This window comes from Pleuronectes platessa, chromosome 7, assembly GCF_947347685.1.
Source record: "Pleuronectes platessa chromosome 7, fPlePla1.1, whole genome shotgun sequence".
Classification (NCBI taxonomy): domain Eukaryota; kingdom Metazoa; phylum Chordata; class Actinopteri; order Pleuronectiformes; family Pleuronectidae; genus Pleuronectes; species Pleuronectes platessa.
Window position 1 is genome coordinate 3,765,049 of NC_070632.1, and position 23,329 is coordinate 3,788,377.

Below are 23,329 nucleotides of genomic sequence, written 5' to 3' on the forward strand. Positions count from 1 at the left end.
GCTCTGCAGCTGACTGCCACACACACACACATGTGTGTATTTCTTAGTGAGGACACTCATTGATATAATACCTTCTCTAGCCCTTAACCTTAACCTGATTCTAACCCTAACACCAGGTCTCTAACCTCAAACAGTCCATTGAGAAATGAGGCCCGGTCAAAATGTCCCCACTCTGTAGGGTCGATACTTAAATAGGCTTCACAGATATAAGTGCATAGATAATATACATATAATTATTTATAAAGTACAGGAACACACACACGCACACACACACACAATCTTACCTTCTTGGTGAAGTCCATGGCTTTAAGGATGGAGAGATTGAGTGTTTCCAACGAGGCCAGAACTCCCTCATAGTCGCCCATGTGTTTAGCAAAGTAGTCTGCACACAGACACACACACACACATACACACACACTGTAATTGGAACACCACAAGGTTTGCACAACTTTAAGAGTCAAAGTAATTTGTGACGGTTAACTGAATATAATGAGCTAAATTAAGATATTTTCCTGACAAAATAATTGCATTTCAATGGAGAAATTATTTTTAATAATAGATAAGACAGAGAATGAGGCCAGAGGCAGGTGTGTGTGTGTGTGTGTGTGTGTGTGTGTGTGTGTGTGTGTGTGTGTGTGGTCACACTTACCACAGAGTTCCTTAGTGTCAACATTACTATCAAAGCATTGAAGTGGAGCAGCAGAGGGAGAAAAAGGAAGGAAGGATGTAAGGAAGGAAGGAAGAAGGGAAGGAAAGGAAAGGGAGAAGTATAAGAGCAGGGTCAGAAATTGAGGAAAGGCTTTTGGCATTTAGGCATAAGTACAGGACTGATAGGACAGGACATTTAATGAATGATTGAATCCTTCTCGTTTAGTTGCTTGCTCATCACCTCAGCACAAACACACAGACACAAACACACACACACACACAGACCCACACAGTCTTTGGCAGGCAGGGAGCAGCCTAACAAGACTGACAGGAGTCTGAGTCAATCTGCCATCATTCATGCTCAGCTGGACGTGAATTCTTCTCTGGAGTAAGGGAGACTGTCCCCGGTCGACTGACCAGGAGACAAATGCAGCGTTCAGACCTGCACTGACTCTCCAGACATTGTCCAGAGGGGCTGAACGTGAGAGGACAAAAGAATGGGGACATTCTCTGGAGTTCCCCCCCCCCCCTGCATTCTAGTAAAAGCTCTGGATAACGTCTGAATACATGAAGCACAAGATTCACCGGAACTTAGTGTTGATGACGTTTCTAACACGAAACGCAAAACAAAGAAAATATTTTAGAAAGACCCAATTTGAGAACTTTTCTCGATCCGTTATCCAAACCAATTTATCTTTGCAGCAAAATGTAAACGTCTCTGGGGGGGGGAGATGATCCTCTCTTCTTCATGCAGCCAAAAGAAGGATGAGATGTAACTGATGAAGGGAGAACTGAGGACGGAGAACAGACTGACGGAAAGACGCCATCTGTTCATCTTCATCACAAATTACTCTTCAGAAAAAAAAGGGAGAAGGTTCTTGGAATAAAACAGTAAACATTTGAAATATCAGCAGGTTATTGCTTTGCTTTATCTGGTTGACCCCTGATGAACGGGCTGATTTGTTAATGGCTCATATGATTTTATTAAGCTGCAGCTAGATTCCTCCTGCAGAGCGTCTGCCAGCATGAGTCCCGATCTATCACTGTGACAGATGGGCTTTAAAAGTCCAGTTCTATCCAACATCAAATGTATTTCCCTGTTTATTCAGTTGGCTAAAATAACAGAGGCAGATTGTTTACCATCCAACCGGCGCTTCCAGATGTCCGCTGCATTTTCACACAGGTAATAAACCGGTAATCATGTGGTTCTCCGCGACCGACACAGGCCCCCAGGGGTTGGTAATAATATTTAAGTCACATTGATCCTGGGTTTTAAAGCTTATCGCTGGCAAGAGGAGTCAGCGTATGTTTCTATGACATTAGATTTCATTAAAATCATACATCTATTTAAATGCAGAGTGCTGATTCGGTGCTTTCACACGGTATCTCAGTGAAGTCTGACGTGTTTTATGAACAATAAAGAGAAACTCAACTGATTTTAATCATTAAGTTCAATTTACTGCTCAACTTGAAAGAATAACCTCGATTCCGTCTCTGAAGTGGACGAGCGTTTCAGAGGCTGAGAGGATCGACAGAGAAATCAAGTTGCATTATGGGACATAGAGGATCCAGTATTTGCAGAACTAAACCTGTGGTAGGAACTAAATGACAGCTTTCCCTTTAAAACCATCTGACTGTATTTTCACCCATTTAGACCTGAAGCAGCCTATGGGTGTCTATACCTTTAAGCCTGGTGCGACGTTTGAGTGCGTCTCCCCTTTGGAAACAGATGAAACTTGCAGGTTTTATATGATGTCCCCCTCTTCAAGAAGTGTGACTGAAGAAATACATCATGTTTCACTGAAATACTCCCAGAAGAGGCGGAATGCATTATGGGAAATGTCGTTTTTTTGTTTGTTGGAGCCGTTAGTCGGCAGAAAAGTAGCGTTTCAGACAATGATGAACGATCTGAGCGAGGAGAGCGATATTGAGGCAGATTAGAACTGAGGTGCATCAATGAAAACAAGAATGAAGAAGATGCAGATAAAGAGATGTGTTCGAGGGAAACAAGGGGATGTCAGCTTTAATAAACACATTTTCTGGAAAAGGTAATAAGTCTCACTTAAAGTTTAATGTTTCAGGCATCAAATGTTGTTTTATTTCTATTTATTGACTCTATCTGCTTCAGAGGCTGAGAAATTAAAGATTTTGTAAACGTAGTCTTTTTTGTTTGTTTAACAACATCAACGATTTCTTTAAAATGTGTGAGTCTCCTCTATAAGGGAAAACCAACATTACATTCTGTAGTGGTCCTTTAAGTGTTATAGTTACATTATAATAATCTATAGACTATATGTGGTATTTTAGACATAAATACATTAATACTACAGAATGTGTAGATTGAGCTGTTTTGAGTCTGATCAAAGGCAATTTCATTTCATTTTTAAAATATATATATTTTCAGTGAACATTGCAACTGTCTTTTTTTGTAATTTGATCTTCTAGAACTTCATAGTTTGTTGAATTGACTGAATAAAATTAATTTATTAGGTTAGTTTGTATTTGCACTTCAAACTAGTCAGAACAGTGAGTCTCAGAAAACAGCGTGATGAGGACAGAAAGCTGGAAACGTGAGGAGAGGCAGGACAGAGGGAGTTAGATGAACGACTGGAGGCAGGACATCACTCAGTCTCCTCCTCATCCCTCCGTCCCATCCATCAACTTCCTGCTACAGCAGGAAACTCTTACGCCGTCAATCCTGCTTTCACTGGGACCAATCGATATCCTTATCTGCTGTCACGTGACACTGCCGAGGCCTGGCGTGCAGCAAGGCCACTTAACTGTAATGAGCAGAAACTTTTTTTGACTGCATCCACTGCGGCGAGTAAGATTTATAAAGTCTTTCAAGGGGGAACATGGCTGACGTCAGCTGCATGGTTCACTTCCTGCGCTGATTTAAAAAGGAAAAAAAAGACTGAGCCCTGTGGAGGAGTTTTATATATAAATATATTGAACCTAATCCAATTCTACAACAGCCATAAAGGTCAGTTTTTGTTCCGCATGGTTTCCTTTTTGTTCGAGGACCTGCAGGTTTCAGAGGTGGTTTAAATGAACAGAGCCGGTCTGTCAGCCCCCCCCCCCCCGATTACTGACCAGCTGATTATAAAAGGGTCAATATTGATTCATTGACAGCCAATCAAAAGAGTATCATTAGGGCAAGTAGCCACAGAAAGGTCCTGGAGGGTCAGGAGGACTAATGCAACAATAAATGAGAATGAGGAGAAAAGAAGTTGACAGATGTAGAAACAGGAAACTCTGCTTTTCCCCTCAGTCGCTTCTTCCTTTGTTTCATCCCACTGTCTTTTTTTATTTCTCATTTTCGTGCTCGTCGTTAAACGTAAAGGTTTCGCTTACTAAAGGTTTTTCCATAAAAAACTGCTTTCAGTTCTGGGTTTGACATTTCATCGCTGCAGAATAAATTACACACATTTTACCTGAACGTGCACGCACACACACACACACACACACACACACATACACCCGCACACACACACGCACACAAACTTTGAAAAAACGTGGTGCTGAGGCTGTGCAGCTGCATGCATCTTTCATCTTTTTCATAATTGATAGTGAGATGTGATCAAAAACAAAAGTCACGGTGGAGTGAGCACACACAAAAACACACACACACACACACACACACACAAATACATGCACACGTATTTCATGCAGCTGCTAAGCAATGTTGCTGTAGGCAAAGCCACACACACACAGACAGACAGACACACACGAGCATGCAGTGGTGTGTAGTAAGTGCTGACCTGGTGTTATCAGAGTCGATGGTGTGGAACAGCTTCTCCAGCTCCTCCTCGTTCAGCGTCCCGTCAGAGAAGAACGCCTGGAACTCGTCCAGAGACAGTTTGCCATCATCTGCAGAGACACACACACACACACAGAGTTAAATCATGAGTTCAATATCACACAATTTTAACAGTATTATCACAACATAGTATTATTAGGGGGGAACTGTCAGTTTAAGGTATTCACTTCACCTGTTAAAGGGGATGGAAAGAAATAAAGTAACGTGTTATTGGTGAAGCTGCTCAACCCCCAACCTGTATTAGATCAGTAACACTAGATTCATCCTGTTCAATGTCTTTTCCAACACATATTTGTTGACATTTTTAAGATCATTGATTTAAGCCGATAACGAAGCAGGTCTTGTGACTGAGGCTTGATAGTTTACACTTAAACCTTGAACTTTATTATGAATCAGTATCTAAAACAAGAAAAGACAAATACAGACATATATGTAGAATTTGAATTAAGAAAATCTCATGTTTTCTGTGATGTTTATTCTGTAAAATGAAATAATTCATATTGGTGCGTAACAGCAAGTTCTGATACTGGTATCTCTGTGAAAGTCTCATATCGGCTGATATTTATACCTGTTTGCTGTTCCATGTTCCCACCCTCACAAAAAACACACACACACACACACACACACAAACACACACAAACACAAACACACACGCGCCATGTGAACTCTGCCTCGAGTGCTTTCTCAATCTGCTGTGAAATCAATCCGGCATGTGCTTGGTTTTTCTCCAACACTTTCACTTTATCCCCGCTGTCTGTCCGTCTCTGTGCTTCGGTAAGAACACAATGCAAAACAAATTCTTAACCTCAAGGCCTTCTGGAGAAGCATCGATCCCCAGCAAGCTCATGAAGTGCGACTGGATCTCGTTGTGTAAACTCCAGAATATGTATTTTAATAATTTCAATGCAGCCCCGCCTCTACTCCTCTGTCGGGGTTTTGTCACCTTGTTGTAATAAAGACAAGAGCGCAACTAATCAGTGCTTCCTGCAAAGATCAATCACATTTTCTTCTGATTGACGACTTTGTTCCCAGAGTGCTTCACTCCCTCCATGACATTGTTTTTCAATCATGCACGTTCAACCTTAATCCTTGTTCCACACATAGAAATGTCAGAAATACAACAGTTTGAGAACCTCCCTTTAAAACGGTTTCACTTTACCACATCTGCAGTCGAGCGTTACAGGCTCAATACAGCATGATATAAAACTGACGTGAACTCTGAGTTCGGAAAGTGAAGCCAAGAATGAAACGTGTCATCTCTCCAATGACCAGCAGGGGGCCAAACCTGAACAAGTTTATGGTCTCAATGTCTCGTTTGGCTGCAGGGTAATAGTGTGGGTGGGGCTTGGGCAGTCAGACTCCACCCATTATTCCTCCAAATATAGTTCCTTCTGGTTTCACAAAACCAAAATGGACAAAATTGGACAAACTCATTTCAGAATGACAAACAAAGTTTCCCGTCTGTTTCCAGGTGAGGTCAGAGGAGATTCTCCTCTTACCAAACCCAACATGTTGTCCTAATGCTAGAATATACTTGTACATCACTGTGGAGAAATCAAAACACAGCAGGGCAGAAAGAAAACTGTATTTTCATGGTGTGTTTCTGAAAAACCCAGAGAAAGTCTTTACTTCTTCAGGCCTTTATGGTGGATATGCTTCTGGGTCTCATGAGGGGCAATTATAAGCTCTTTTATGGAGCCTCTGTGAACAATGTACTTAGAGTATTTTTCTAAGTATAGGACTTATATTCATACTGGACATTTCTGCAGTACAAAAAGTACTGCACATCAAATTAACTGCAAAGTGTAAGACTGTGGTGGTCTCATTCTTTTCCAGCAATAACGTTTTTACATGATTAGATCATTCTGGAGCATGAAGACTTTAAAAGGATCACGTGTGTGCACCTAACTACATATACTGCAGATTTTCTTCTAACAAATATAACAGCGATGTCTCTTTTTACTGTTTGATTTATGATCCAGTCTGAGCTTTTCTATGGCCGACTCCTCGGAAGGGAGTGGTTATCCGTGGATTTGAGTAAACCCTGTATCCGCCTGCCTGTACTGTACGCCTGAGTGTCTAGCTCACCACATGATGCAGAGCTAGATATCAAATATTAATTTCCTTGCCCTCAAAGTGTGGTTGTCCTTGAGCGTGGCTGACTGGATGCAGCAGGTTGAGCTATGGGACCACTGCAGAGAGCTGGGGAAACCACAGGGGCAGGAGGACTGCGGCTTTCCAGAAAGGCTGAATTCAAATGTGCTGCTCTACACTTTCCCTCTCTCGTCTCCCAGTCGCAGCGTTAGGGAACAAAATGTTTATGCATTTCCTCATTTGATTCATTTTTATCGTCTCTTTCTTTCTTTTATCTTCTGCGGTTGTTTTCTGGCCTCAGCTTTTGGTCGATGACCCATATCAAGCACAAGTGGCCCTTCCTGGTTTGGTCTGAGTTCTGTCCACTCAGGAGAAAAGACATCACATGAATTATGGATACAGACTTCTAAGAATTCCACAAGAAAGGACCAGTCCCATATTTGTACAACTCATGTCCTACTTTCCGGCACGGTGGTGCAGCGCCGCCTCACACCAAGAAGATTCACGGTTCAAATCCGCCAGGCTCTTTCTGTGTGGACTCCTCCCTGCAGGTGCACGGATTCTCTCTGGGCGGTACCGTCTCCTCCCATAGTCCAAACACATGAAGACTGGGGTTCAGTTAAATGAAGACTCCACATTGTCTGTGTGTATCCACCCTGTCAGGGATGTACCCTCTGGCGCAATGTCAGCAGGAATCTCCTCCAGCCCCCCGGCCACTCTTTAAAGACAAGCTGTGTGGATAATGGATGGATGGATCTCCTGATTCCTCTAAACCTCACTGCAGCGCAGGGTTGGAAAAGTTTTATTTGCTGAAATCCTCTTCACGTCCCGATCAATAAATGCAGTTGACTGAAAGAACAGGAAAACCCATCGGCGTCTGTGGCCCTGGCAGGACGGAAATAAACAAGTCCCGGCTTTTCATTCAGACTGAAAAACAATCTTTCCCTAACCTGCCTGGAGGTCTTCACGAGCCGGAGACACGTACACAACGCTGAAGCAACGACGACAAACAGACGTCAGCTGGCAAGACACAGGAGTCGTCTTCCAGCAGTTGTCGGTCAATGCACGTTCATTTGTTTTGGGGGTGTAGCTTTGACGGGGGGGGGGGGGGTTTCAGTTGAATATTTTCAAAGTGAAGGCTTCTCTCGTTAGCTTTTCCAGGATGACCAACCCTAGCTTTAAATATATTCTATTATTACCCTAATAGTCCCTTCATAGACTTTACCCCCCCCCCCCTCCTCTCTCCCTCCTCATGAGAGAAACACAAAGTCGTATCAGGCTCTCCTGATGTCGTGCCGTGTTGGTTTCTGCTACACACAAAGACAAGCCGTCATTTAGAGACGCTTGGGCATAACCTTTCCGTGACAGGAGGCATGTTTGTTTGCGGCCGGCTTTCCGAAATGTCACTTCTTGCCTTCACAGCAGCAGCAGCAGTCGGTGGCATTGTCCCCGTCCGCCCGGGCTCCACTGTTTATTCAGCCTCTGTGGCCATGACTGTTTCCAACCTGTCCCTCCCTGGTGCAGCAGCCGAGCCGCCCTGAGAGCCGAGGCAGTGGTGTTTAATTCAGCGGTGACCCAATTTACTGCGCGCTGCCAGCTAGCCCGGTTAGACTCACTTAGGAAATCTCCAGTAACACACCAGAAACACAGAACACACACACACACACACACACACACACACACACACACACACACACCAGTCAGCCGAAGCAGATAGAGAGCTACCCCCATTTCCTGAAGGAACAAATCAGACACACAAATTATATGTCTGACAAAAAACTACAGCTCCTCTTATTCCTGCTCCACTTTGTACCACTTATGTGTGTGTGTGTTTTTTTTAACACATGATGCCTTCTCACACAAACCCTATGCTATACATAATGTGATATAAGTTCTGCTCCCTCATCATACACGACTGCATCCACCAGAACCTTTCAGCTGTCTCCCATCGTCTGAGTCCTGGTGCTGCAGCCACCAATTCAACCTGAAGCTCATCGAAGAAAACCCCAATGTAAATAATTCACAAGGACCACTCTCCACTGAGCTCTACCGTCTCCTCCAATGGAAGCACTGACGACTGCCTCTGTTTGCTGACATTACGGTTGTTTCACCATTCTAAATGGCTGATGGAGGGAAATCGTTTAGATACAAAGGAACCGCACACTGGAAGATGACAGCTGCAACAGGAGAGAGATGAGATGAGGCAAAACATCGACTGAAGAATACTAGATTAGGGACTAAAATAAAAAAGAGAGAAATTTAAAGTCTGTATTTTGTCTACGTGACTTTAAAACATGTTATAGTAATAGTGTTTTAACGCTGTAGCTGTTGTTACTTGTCGTATACAATTAAATGATGTTGGAGGCCATTGTAATAAAGTAGTGGATTACAATTTAGTATTTAAGTATTTGTGCATTACCTGAGTATTGTATAAAACCCTAAATTTCTACCCCACAACTTTTCAGAGGAAAATCTTCTACTCTTTTCCATCTTTGTGGATCAATCCCCTATATATGATAATATCAGCTTCAAATACACTGTGTCCTGTTTACATGTTAATGTATTAGCGATAATCCCATTATACAAAAGGGTTTTAAGGAGAAAACATAATCCACCGGCAAATTAAAAATATCTGCAAACACCCCACCACTTCTCTACCACATAATCACATAATCACATAATGGGAAATTAATGAAAAAATTCCAAATGGTTTTTTAATGTTCTGCTCCGGGAATGAAATGATTACAGACAAACGGACACAGACAGATTAACTGACAACCTGATCACTGGGTTCTGCAGTGAACATCAAAGATTTAAAATCTGTTATAAACTGTTATAAAGGAGAGTTTGCTTTAATGGTGCCTGTGGAGGATTTGACTTCAGTGGCCTGACCTGAGACTTTTGTGAACTTGAAGTTGGATAATATGCGAAATTATTTGGTCACACCTTAAATGGGATAGTGTGATCCAATGTGTCAAGTCCTTCAGAGGGAGGAGAGGACGACCTCTCACCACTCGGCAGCCGCTTTGGCACCGTCCCTGTTCACTTACTTTGGGCTAATGACACCAGACATCAAGTCACAACTGCTTCTCTACAACAGAAACACATTCTGGTTTCAGAGCTGCTGGTCGTTTGAGTTCTTCAACCTCACACAAAGCCTTCAGAGCTGTTTCCCAGTTTCCAGTCTGCTGAGTTACACTAACTGGTAATGGTGGCTCTGATTTATTGTTTGAATCTCAGAGGAGAACTGATCTTATTGACTAATTCTAGAGAGTAAGAGACCTGCGTCACAGTTCTGTCAGATCTGATGGAGGATTACAATTTAGAGAATAAATCGCGAATAAATTAAATAACAATTACTACAAACCTTAGAGCAGTTGATTAATAATTATCTGGATAAGGATAAAAACAAATCTTCTCCTCACATTTTAATTTCAATGGGTGTCATTACAGCGTCGGGGGGAGGCGTCACAAACACGATGACATTTTCATGCCGCTCTTTTCATCAACGCTCTTCATCATGAAAATACCACAAAGCAAATCATGCAATTAAAAACCTTGGTGTTCAGCCAATCATGGTAAAAAGACAGATCTGCATAATCACGGTGCAAATTACAGGTGGTGAAACGCCGCAGCCTGTCATTTCCCCCCCCATCGAACAGCAGGGAGCTGATTCAAGAGTGATCACAAATGTGTGTCACTTTTCTCTGTTGTGTGCACTTGTCGCAAGCATGATTTATATAAGTTAAAAGATAGAATTCAGAGGCACCGGGCGGATGTTGTTTTTTTTGCTCCGATCAAATTCTATAAATTATTTGTTCTTGCTTCAAATTTGTTCAAATAAATGATCAGGAGGTAAACTCTGGAAACCCATTGATCATCGAACATCTGCTGATGACCTGACCCACAAACTACCAGCTGCCCTGCACCAGTAAGATTGTGTGTCGCAAAAACTGCCCTACATATACAACCTGTCCTATATACACTGTGACTCCAGTGCCTGGTCCCAGATCCCTCAGTAGTCTTCTGTTCATTGGCTCCACGTCTGCATCAGTCAATCAATCAAATTTATCAGTTGCACTTTGTCACGAAGCTCTTCTGGCTGAATTTTAACGATCTAGCCGACTGGTGTAAAGCACACGAACAACACATCATTATTTCCTCCTATTATCCAAAAATGAACCTCACGACATGAACACTTCCATCCTCCACTGATATGGAGGAGGCTGAGTTTTGGACCTATACCGCAACCAGCCACCAGGGGGCGATCAAGATGATGTATAAAAGAGTTGCAGTATGCTTTTGATGTAACGTACAACCAACCAATCAGAGTGCAACTGTTTAAAATATAGATTTATAGAGAGATACATATTCTATGAAGAGGAATACGATCTGCTTGAGTGGTTTGAATTTTAAGATTTAGGTAAAATGTATCTTTTGGCAGAAATTGAAAATAAAATAATCCCAGTGATGCTTACACTAGTGTTTCATTGTTTTACCACTGACATTTGAGAGGGCTGGAGGTGTTTCTGTCTCAGATATCAGGGATCTATCCTAAAAACAAAACAGAATACGCGTGAATTTGGAACCTAAGGAATTTCCCTGCAAATAAATATTCGAGTAATTTTGTAATATTTGTCCCCGTTCCAGCAGTGACAGTGATACACTCCACTCAGGTGGCAGAGCACGGTGTTTACTGATACACTGAGTTTTAACACAGAGCTATTTCTGGTCTGAATGTGGTCCAGGGTAAGCTCTGCTCCAACGTCTTCAATCGAGCCTCCTCCTCCTCCTCCTCCTCCTCCTCCTCCTCCTCCTTGGCCCTGAACTGATCCCTGCTCTGGAACAGCACCAGCGAGTGGGAAAGCTCGGTTTGACCGGCACCGAGGGGAGGACACGTCGGTACGAGACGGTCGGGGGTGAACACTCCGGGGCAGAGACTTCAGATTCATGAGATCTTCACCGATACAGACCACGAGCGCGTTGTGTGCACGTGTGAAAGGAGAAGAAGTGAAGTGAGGAAGTGAGGAAGTGAGGCGATGGTCAGAGCGGTGGACCCACTGCGCTAACTGCTCTCTCTCTCCTCTCACTGCAGACTGAAGACAAGCAATTAGCACTTCCTTCTTCCTGCTGGGCTCCACATCCTGCACACAGCAGCACACACACAGACACACACACACACACTGCCTGTCTCCACAAGTTTTTACATCATTTCAATGTTGTGTTTTCAAAGAGCTAGAATGATCGCTGGCTCTCTCTCTCTCTCTCTCTCTCTCTCTCTCTCTCTCTCTCTCTCTCTCTCTCTCTCTCTCTCTCTCTCTCTCTCTCTCTCTCTCATTGTTTTTGGGGCGCTACATGACGGGTTGTCATAGCAACAAGAAGAGGGGGAATTGACCCTCATTTCAGAATCAGGATATCACCATTGCTTTTTCTTTCGGCTGTTAACACACACCTGCACACACATGCACACTACCATTGGGTATGTGAATGCATGTGTGTGTCTGTGAGTGTGTGTGTGGCTGCCAGCTGTTTAATCTGATAGATGAGGAACTACAGTGATTCTCACTGAGCTGTCAGCTCTCATCCTTTCTCCCTATCCATCACCAAAGCCCACCTGGAACACACACACACACACACACACACACACACACACACACACACACAAACATATAACAAATTATAATTTCCCTTAGCACTGCGTCAAGAGACATTGATTATAAAACGTTATAACCAATCAACTTCCTCGGCAGCAGGATTTTACCCTCGGCCGTGGTCAGCTCTATAAAATCGTCCTCGAGCAAGGCACTGGATAAATGTGTTACACCACTAATGACTGCTCCGATTCCACAATGAGCGTAAACAGATGTTCTCATTTACAGTCACACCCGAGGCTGCTTAGCATCCTCGATTAACTCAACAGTGTCACGTCAAGAACGAGCTGAACATCAGGAGACAAACCGACTTCAGCACAGACGTCCATTTTAAAAGTGTTCAGCTCACTCCAGCCAGCCAGCCAGGCGGATCCTGGATCAGAGATAATACCGACACCAGGTACCGTGACACCAATGTGAGATCATCGGGCCACTGCTCTGCAAACTGGGTCATCAACGCCACTGGACAGGAAGAGAGAACACAGTGTCTGAGGACAACATGTTCTGTTCGCTTCTAGACGCTTTCATCTCTGTCCGGTTGTTTGTTAAACTGCTGAACAGATTCCCACGAAAACTTGGGTGGAAGAAAGAGACGGGAGAACATTGAGAGATCTGGTGTTTTGGACATATTCCGAGAATAATGATGCATCTGATTAAAAATCCTGCATATTTAGAGGACTGATATCTATAGGTGTGTGTAATTTGATGGTAAATGCAGTTTCATAAAGTGACTGTAGAAGCCATTGTAGTTTGGTCTTAATCTGGATGATGATTTGGAGGACATGAATAATGCTCCTCAAATAAAAATGCCTCCGACTGGGCAAGATGGATCTTATGTCTACACATGAACCTACAACTAAACCCAAATAATGCTCATTGCCCATGGAGGCTAATTCCCCGTCAAGGCTCAGAGATCGGTGCAGTAGTGATGTGGTGCGATGGAATCAAAGCCCGGCGGATACACACATTAACCTGATGTGTATCTAGTCTTTCTATTTGGCCTATGTCCCATTCACAAACATGGAGGAGATTGGGTTGATAACCTCTTCTGCAGCCAGACACCTGGGGCGATGCTAGGGCTTCACTTTTCAGCAGCCATCATGTCGTCCATCAATATTTCGAGCCTGTGGCAGTAACATAAAAAAATAAAACCATCCCTGCCTGCTGACACACTCATTCTAAATGTGATAATAATGTCACTTTGACACTCTGGTAAATGGGGGAAACATCGGATGGATAACCACCGATGAAAGTTCGTCTGAGGCGAACTTGGAGCTTCTGCAGGTTGATTTTCACACAGGACAGAAATGAGCGAACACCCGTGGACATCCATCTCAAACCCCCCCCCCGGTAATGGACAGTAATAATGTCAGTGCAGGCAGAATGCTGCTGTGCATTGTGGGTTCCCTGACAACAGCTCCCCAGCGACTCTGACAATAAATACAGCCTCTGTCATGTTTTACTGTCCAGCAGTCAGGCCCCTGAATCTAACTCTTCAGTACAACCCAGGAAATCGATTCGTATTCAAAGAGCTCAGAGTAAAATATATATCACCTTCACCGTGGTCTTATAAATCCAACAATATTCAGATGAATTCACGTGGAAAACTCAAATACTGTGAAAATAAAACATGTTTTTATATTACTGTAGATACAACTGTGTAAATATATCATGTGTTAGGGTCGTATGTCTGTCAGATCATTTTCATATCATTAGTTGCTCATTAATTCAGTTATCAAATTTAATATATACATATTGAGCTATTAATAAACTTAATTAATTTGTATGTTATCGATTTATGTTATTTTTTAAAGTGGAGGGTTTTATTTTTTTGGGTGTAGAGGCTGACAGTAGTGTTTTTTCCGAAGAAGTATTAATACTCTCTGTTTCTTGATTACCCCCTGGTGGCTAGCTGCAGTATTGCTCATAAGCCCCACCTGTATCAGTTAGTGGAGGGGACCTGGGCATAACTAAGAAGTCAAAGTACACGTTAAATAATAATTACTGTCAATTTAGTTCTTTAGTAGCACAGGTATCAGCAGAATCTCTGCCCCATGGTGGTACGAGGGAGAACCGCTGTCTTTGCAGAGACACTGAGTAGCGACCTCATCAGCGCCATCTGACGTCAGACGCTTCACCACAGAGAAGCAGCCGTCACATTAGAGATGTTAGTGTGATATATGCATTCAATAATTTACTATGGCCCTCAAAGGAAGTTATAAAAATTGAAATGGCCCCTTGATAGGTAAAGGCTTCCCCACACCTGAGTTCAGACTAACCAGCTTCTCTGTGAGAGGCCAGAGTTTCACTGTCGGGGCTTCATCTGTGCCACATCCTGCCAGAACATGACCCCCCCCCCTCTCCTAAGTCTTAATAAAAACAGAGATGCGGGTCATGATTTGTCTTAATGAGAAGGATGTGAGTGTCTCCATCTCCCCAGTGACAGACAGTTCTCTGGTGTAAACAACACGCCGCCTGTCTGGATGAAGAGATGAGCCACAGTTGATGATCATCTGTCACTCTTATCTATTTTCTGTCTCAGCGGAGAGTGGAATGATGTGTAATCATCATCAATCTGCTGGCTGAACATAATAACGTTATTATTAGAGGAGTGTGACTACACACAACACAATGGGCAGAGCTGGGGGCGGAGATGATGATGTGTGTGTGTGTGTGTGTGTGGTATATATGCACATGAGGGTCTATCCTAATGATGAGTAATCCTGGGTGATGGCAGATAATAGCCGCGTGTCAGTGCACGGGCGAGGATGATGCATTCAGGTGCATCTGAAGCCCATCGGCCGCCTCTCCTGCTTCAATCAGCCCTCAGGGGAGCCCTCATTTGCACAAACAGTGTTTTATGGTTCCTGTTAGAGCCAGATATGCGTCCTCACCGGCCAGTAATTGACTACCATTGCCCACGAAGGTGCTTTTTTAATGCAGCCTGATGGTGTTTAATGGCAGGTAATAGAACCAGAGCGAGCTAAACGAGGTCATTTCCACGTGACACGTCGGTCCTGCTGTTGTTAATGTTATCACATGGGGCACATTACGGAGCGTGCCAGGTGAGATGTCCATTCTGTGTGGAGGCGTTGCCTGATTTGTTCTCATTACAAGAACAAGCATCTTTTATTTGGACCAGAGTGTTTCAGACGTGAGCACTTTGAGGCTTCTATTTACTGCCAGTGAATTCAAAGGGAAACCATTTCCTTTGGGAGGGGAAATTATCCCTTTTCACAATGCTGCTGTTTTTCTGCCCAATTTCCTGAAGTACACAGTTTGATTCCAGCCTCCGTCATCCAGCTGAAACAGGAGAGAGGTAAATAAACGAGTGGACAGTTTGTTCTTTTTTAGCTTCCAGTGCTTTTCAAACTTTCTCTGCTTTCAAGGCTACGGCCCGACCCACTGATTGGTGGAGAGTCGTGGCCACAGGCTGAAAACAGGACTACAGCTAAAATACAATGAAAGATCTACATGAGGAGCTGAAATGTTATTCGATAAGATGCAAAGAAAATTGTTTACATTACATTTATCATCATATAAAATGGCAAGGTTGCACATCACACAGTATATTTAATTTATTTGAAGACTCACTATACTTTGAGAAGATGGACAATCAATTTTCTGATTTTTCCACAAGCCAAACACATTATCCAACTCGCTATGAGACTGAGCAACACCTCTTTGATGGAACGGAGCTAAGTGACGAGAATAAAGACATTAGTTATGTAACTAATCATTTTTACTGATGAGTAATTAGGTAAGTGGTGTAAGATGCAATGAAGAATCGATTCGATTTTAAAGTAATGGAAATAAGTCACCGACTTCTCGAGAGCCTTTTTAAAACCAGGGACTGATCAAAATCAAGAGATAAAAAGAAACGAGGAATCAAAGCCTAAAGAGAAGAGCTGCTGAATCAGCGTTCTCCCTGATGAAGCAGCTCCATCACTCCCACTGTGCAGTTTAAGATGTCGCTGGAAGCTCAGACAGATTTGATCACCGTCTGTGCCGATCCCAGAAGATCACCCACCTCCACATCCAGGAGGGGGGGGGGGGGGGGGGGGGGGGGCTCCATTCACAACCACCGCAGCCTCCTCATTACAGTTTGGCAGCTCGACAGTCGAGGCCTCACTTACGGTCACATTCAGACGAGACACTTCACCGGGATCCAACCGCCGGATCGGGACGACAGGGAGCGGACGATGGTGTCGTGTTCAAAGAGTTTGACACGACCAATACTCATCATGGCCTCCGAGGAGTAATGATGAATAGGGCTGGAGGAAAGTCAGACAGGCAGGAAGGAGGGGGGGGGGGGGATAAATGGATAGAGAAAATAAAAGAGGCATCTGAGGTGTAGTGTTAAAATAGGAGCTGGTGTGATAGGAAGTTATTTCATCACTGTCTTCTTCTGAGTCTGTTTAAACAGATTCTTCAACCTTCCCCTCGTGTCATCGATCTGAATTTGCATTTGATGAATTCCCAGAGAAACGCCGTCTGGACGATGACACTGGGAACAGCTTGGGGTCAGTGTATGAATGAGATCATTTGTTTAAGTTGAAGTGAAGCCATAGAACAGGAACACAAACAAAGATTCAACAGCTGATTTTTCTGAGGAAAAAACACGATCGATAGAATCTTTTCGTAAGCGCTTTGCAAAGTGAGGTCCACGATGAAATCCACATAACAAGAGAGAAATGACAGAGAAAGAGTTGATATATTGTTCTAAATAATCCTCCATTGTTGAAATTGCCTCGTCTCACTTGAACTACTGGGAACACTGAGTCGTTGATGGACATGGGGGTGTTTGTAATGACCCCCCCACTCTACACTGTTCAAAACCTCCACACAGACACACAATACGAGTCTGTTTAAGCATAAAAGTGAGAAACGTGTGTGCTGCGTGTTTTTGTGACTGAATTTATATGAGGTGTTAAAAGTGTAAAAATGGATTCCTGGCCTTTCACCTGAAAGGTCGTCTAATCCCGGTAGAAATGTGATTTAAGATTTAAGATAGAGAGACAAGGTTTTGTAAAGGGACACGGACAATGTGCTGGGTTCTTGTTGAATGTGTCACTATAGCTTGGGGGGACTTCTGTTCCCATTAGTAATACAAGTAACATTTTAAAGTAAAGTTTTTCTATACATCGCAGGAAGAGAAATACTGTGAGGGAGTCATCACTGCTGCTACTACACAGTCTAAAAGGTCCCAATATCGACACGGCTGAAATCTGAGGAAACAAAAGTCACTGCATGAGAGAGAGAGAGAGAGAGAGAGAGAGAGAGAGAGAGAGAGAGAGAGAGAGAGAGAGAGAGAGAGAGAGAGAGAGAGAGAGTATGTTGTTATCGTGCACCAGAAATGATGACTTCCGACACGACATAAAGGTCGAGGACGTTGCACAACAGCACACAGGTTCCACTCGAGAGCAGACGAAGGACTCTTCAGTTCCTGAGCAACAGATTCGACTCATTTATCCCTGCAGCCGTATTCCACAGAGTTCTACCCAATGTAATATCAGGAATTTGAGCTTGAGCATCAATGTTTTTTCCTTTTTTAAGCATTTTTTAAAATGTCACATTCAAATTCATGAAACAGGAAGTATGAGAATGCCATGGATACAATGAGTTTGACTGTGGGCATCAACGTGAGCCTCGTTTCCTCTGTGTTCACATTTTGAAAAATGACATTCGCCAAATCGACTCTTAGCAGATCGTTTTGTGATGTTATAACAACTATCGCTGAACTAGAGGGAAGTAGGGAACTCTTATTTTGAAGGCAGCATTAATAATTGACAGACGACAATAACCAATCAGGAGCACGCCTGCCCACCAGTGGAACAGTTTGGCGTCAGCACTGAAGAACAGTCCGAGTGCATCCATTATCATTCTCATAACGTGGGACAGAAACACTCCCCGGCTTGTTTGGTTTTCTTAAAACAATGATGCCGGTGCAAAGCAGTGTTCAGGGACATTCGGGAGAAATTGTAACATGCTGGAAGTTGAAAGGAAGAAGAACACCACTGGAAACTGGCCTCTAATGATGGTCTTATACCCACAGTCTACATCAGGTGAGTCAGACCAGGGAACAGGTAAAAGTTACTTGCTCCATCTCCATCCTTTAAACTCTGCTTTGATGCTTTGATGCTTTGATGATTTGGTGCTTCGATGCCAGTTCCATATGAAGTGAACCCGATTGGTGATTTAAACCTGTAGTGATCTGGGTGTGAGGTGACATTAGTAACCACTGCAACGCAATTACCATTTAGAAAACTGATTTCTCTCGGGATACAGAACAATCCTCGCGGTGACGTGATTTGGGGACGTGTGTCGGCAACAGATGTCGTACACGATGCCAGCTGTGAGGTGAATGTTCAATCTGACTCCACAGTAAATTAGTGTGTTGGTGATGTGGCAGCAGCTGGGATGTGAGGGCAGCAGCAGACGGAGGCAAATATCGATTAACGCGAATCCCACTCAGAACAGAGGTGACAGTGACGGTAAGTATCTGGCAGACTTTGACGAACAGGGTCAACTTTCTAATCTTCAGCTTGGACCAATGATAATCATAGAGAATCATTTCCCTGTGTCAATGCTAACAACTTAAAGTTACTCTGTCCGACCAGAACTCCCAAAACTCGACTGAACTTAGTTTGCGAGTAGCATACGTACGAGTAGCAGAAGTCGACTTGTTTATAAAAGTGGAACCAACAAATGTCTGGGAGGCTAGAGATGGGTAAGGCAGCATTCTGAGCTAAATGCTAATGTCAGCATGCTAACGTGGTGCCAGCGACCATGCTAACATGCTGAGGGGTACAAAGTAGTAATGTTTGCCATGTTCATTTTCTCAGTTTAGCATTCTAGAATATTTATGAAACAAAGTCGCCTACTGGACAAATTTGAGTTTTGGCGTGATGACGGCAAAAGGTGGAAAATTGAGGGGTCACCAAAGTTGTTAGGATTCATCCCGGGATAAATGGACCGAACTTATTTTGTGCTTTCTCACTAATCATTACACGATCAGTCAATTAATGTCTATCAGTCGTTGAATGTTGGTTTATTTATTTTGCTGATCATCTAATGAATTTACTGACTTTCACCTTGAGGCTAGCCCCCCCCCCACAGTGCTGTTACGGATTTTTTTTTTGCAGGGATAGGATGGTGGGGGGTTATCTTTGGTGTCATGGAAACAGCAGCCCATAAGGCCTGGTGGGAGCGGAGGGATGCTGTAACCAGGGGCAACTGAGTGGTGAGTGAGTGGGGGGGGGGGGGGGGGGGGGGGGGGGGTACTGTATCCCTGATGGTAAACTGCTCGGTCAGCGTTTCAATGCTAAACGAGGGCAGGAAACCTCGTTTGTACCTTTAGCAGCAGCAGCAGCTCTCAGCTGGTTTAAGATGGAGGACGACTTTCATGAGTCAGCTGGTGAGTTTGGACCCAACACAGACTTTAAGAGATGAACATACACCAGCTCGCTCAGTTCACAGTAGATGTTTATCAATCACTTAGCAGTTAATAAAAAAGCAAATGAGCGTCATCACTGCCTGGTTCACTGAGAGACCTTTAAGCCGAGTCATTCTGCACACGACACACTCACACATTCAGACACGCCCCCCCCCCCCCCGGCCAGGCCACAGTGTTAATCATGAGACGTGTAAATGTCATGTCTCAAGTGCACCTGATGCTTTCAGGGTCATAACGTTATAAGATCATCCTCCAGTGACACACACAGATGGTGAATAGAGGTTCGACAGCAGATACCAGGCAACATCACCTCAGTGGCAAATCACCGTCCACTGTGCTCGACTCTCTGGAGAACGAACCCTGAGCAGGTTTATGTCTGATCATCAGAGCGGCTGCTCATCCACTGTAGATGTGTTCCTCGGCTTCATGGATAGATTATAGATGCTGCTTCCATAGCTGAACTGTGAAATATTATCAAACTGGGTTCGACACCGTGACTTGTGAAAAGTTAAGAAGTTGAGACAAATGTTGAACACAGATTTAATTCAGTCCAGTGAGATACAGACCTTCACGGAGAACTCTTGGTCGGATAAACTGACTGATTTACCATCTAGTTGTGGCTCGAACCTCAAAATTATATTTCAGAAATTGCGTGAAATTGCGTCAAAACTGTGTGTTTACGGTTCACTTGGACTAGAGAGGGGACACCTGACCCAGGCCCCTCCGGACCCGTCAGGATCCATCAGGAACCGTTCATCTCAAACTAACATATCGATCACATTGGCTTTGCTCTCTTCTTGATTTTTAACACTCATCTGCAATTAGGAAAACCAAGCGATAACCATGCACGTCAGAACTAACAGACTAAACATATGTGCCAAATATGTGCATGTAAATATGAGCTGTAAGTCAACGAGGAACAGATAAAAATAACTCTGCCTCCCTGGTATTTCCAGGGAGGCCGAGCAGGAGCCTGAGGAGAGACTCGGGAGACGAACACACAAACTGACAAACAGTAAACACATCAGGATAAGTGAACACAGGTAAATCACATCAGGGAAGGGGAGAGTAACCCAAAAAAATAAAAACCCATTTTGGATCATGTAACTGGTTTACGATACTGGAAAGAGTTAAATATAACTGATATTAATGAGAGCTTCAGCACTGGACACACGCTGCCAACTGACTGTCAGCTTGTTTTCAATTATCTCACAAAAATGTATTAATTCACTTTACCACATGCCTCCGTTCCACATATTCCCCTGCCTACACACACACACAGACACACACAGACACACACAGACACACAGACACACACACACACACACACACACAGACGACACAGTACAAACAACCACTGGGTGTAATCTGTCCAGGACACACTGCAGCTCTGATCTCATCACTGTTTGTTTGCTTAGATTCTCAAGAGGATCTGTGTGTGTGTGTGTGTGTGTGTGTGTGTGTGTGTGTGTGTGTGTGTGTGTGTGTGTAGGTGTGTGTGTGTGTGAGTGAGAGAGTGGTTGAAATGTCCCATCAGTGAATCGATGATTGCGCCTCACGCCTCCGGCACTTAAAGGATAATTATGGTATTTTTAAACCCGGGCCCTATTTTCTCATCTTTCTGGGTCTAACGGATTAAAAGGGACAGACATGTTTGGAATCAGTCCAGTGTTGAACCGCAAAGCTGCAACTGACAGAGGAGAGGCTGCAGTCTAATTTGAATGGACGTTAATCTGTGTCCAACCACGTCCACTAAAAGTGTCTGTTTCTGTCCCTGATAGACTCAGATTGTTCATTTAAGAGCCTGAGGAGACATTAAGGAGAAGATCCCTGCAGCTGGTCACATGTGCTGTGGCCTCCACAAAGCTTTGGAACAGTTTAAATTGAGTCTTCTATACACATATCTAAAGGTAAACTAACGACCAAACATGTTTAACATACGAACATCGTGTTTTCATCACCCATGTGTCTAATTTTAACTGACAATGACTGTTTTGTGCTTATTTTCAATTCTGCAATTGCCTTTGCAGACCTTTTTTAACTCTATAACATTTTATTGGCAAAGGTGAACCCTGCAACCAATCATGTGAGCCTTGTCTTTTTCTTCTTCTATTGATTTTTGCCATCTCAACTGCCTGATATCAGTTGGAAAGTCCGAACTTTCAGTTTTCACCCTAGAAATTAACCAAACCATGGTTCAATTTGATCTGGACTCAGACCATCTCTTAGGTCCATCTGAATTTCTGAACCTTTTATTGATGGTCCGGACCAAGCAAGATAGATGTGAAAGTGCCCGAGTGTCCTTAAGTAGATTTTATTTTAATTTATGCATCTCCCGTCTCCTGTGAGGTTTACTTCTGTTGTTTTTCCAATGGAGTCTGGGAGCTTTGAACAAAGCAATATAATGATTCATCCTGGTTAAACAAAGAGGATCTTTCTCTGTAGTACTTTCGATAATGTTTTTAACTATCTGAACCTGTCAGAGGCAAACACAAGACCTTTGACTGGATATGTTTCACCGTGGACCGATGCATTGTGCTTCTTGGTTAAAAAACAATACGATTTAGACAAGCTTTAGAGTTTAGAGGCTTGTTGGTTTTGTTTATCCCTCCATCCCCGAGTCAAATCTCTTTGTCACACACTGTGAGAGCGAAGTCAGAGCCGATATAATTGCACAGGCGTGCAGGGGAAGTGGAAGTTCCACGACGCGGGAGAAAAGAGTGGAATGGCCATGAAAGACAAACACTGGTAGAGAAAGCTGGGACGGACTGAAGGAGGACTCGAGGGATGAGTCGGAGAAGGAATAGAAATAGGAGGGATGCAGGGTGAAGGTGCCAAATGGACACTCATCCCAGGGCAGCTCAGCCTCCTTTGAGCAGTGCCTCCAAATGTGGATCAGACCAGCATGGAGGCCCAGTTTAAAAAGCCTTGATGCAGCTCACACTGCGGGGGGGGGGGGGGTCAGGGTGGATCAGAAGAAGGAGAAAAGAAGGGAGAGAAAACACAGAAGCCCATGGACCCAATTCTTGGATTGGAAGAAGAGAAAAAATTAAATGGACTTCTTCGCTGACAGCAACTCTAGAGGAAAACTAACGTATAATGAAATATCTGTGGTGCATTAAGAGAAAGGACAAGACTTCTATTATCTTCTCCTCTTACATTATATCTTACCCACTTCAAAATGCTGGGACTTAAATTCAACCACCCTCCTTTGTTTCAAACAAATCCTGATAGAATCTGAGTAAAATGACGATTCTGGATCTGAAGCTTTTCATTTCAGCTCAGTGCTGCTGCAGTTTTGATCCTGAACCAATATTCCAGGGGTATGAACCTGAAAGAGGGAGAAGTGATCCCGACCCAGCGGAGGGCAGAGAGCGTCAGGTGAGGAAAACATCTTCAAAGGACGTCTTAACTCTCTGCCTTTGATCCAAATCCAGACGACCAAGACGGGCAAACAGAGAGACTTCAATCCCTCTGGTCTCCTCCCTCCCTCCTCTGTCCTCCGCAGAGGACTGAGGAATCTGCATTCGATCCGTTTCACTTTTCAGTTCTGCTGTTTCCTCCCCTTCATGTCGCTCCTGTACCACAGCGCTAACTAATTCACACCTCGTGCTGCAGGAGCCGTGTTGTACTCGGTGTCAGGTCAAGTTATTACCTCCG

The 23,329-nt window shown here is 43.6% G+C and overlaps 1 protein-coding gene across 1 annotated transcript in view; it reads right to left on the bottom strand.

Moving 5' to 3' along the window:
* necab2 (N-terminal EF-hand calcium binding protein 2) overlaps positions 1-23,329 on the bottom strand; it is a 93,194-nt gene that overhangs the window by 58,533 nt on the left and 11,332 nt on the right. The window contains exons 3-5 of the mRNA XM_053427489.1: positions 4,410-4,518; positions 650-675; positions 285-382 (exon numbers count right to left, since the gene is read on the bottom strand). Of these exons, the coding sequence (XP_053283464.1) occupies positions 285-382; positions 650-675; positions 4,410-4,518 (233 nt within the window). The remainder of the gene's footprint in view (positions 1-284; positions 383-649; positions 676-4,409; positions 4,519-23,329) is intronic.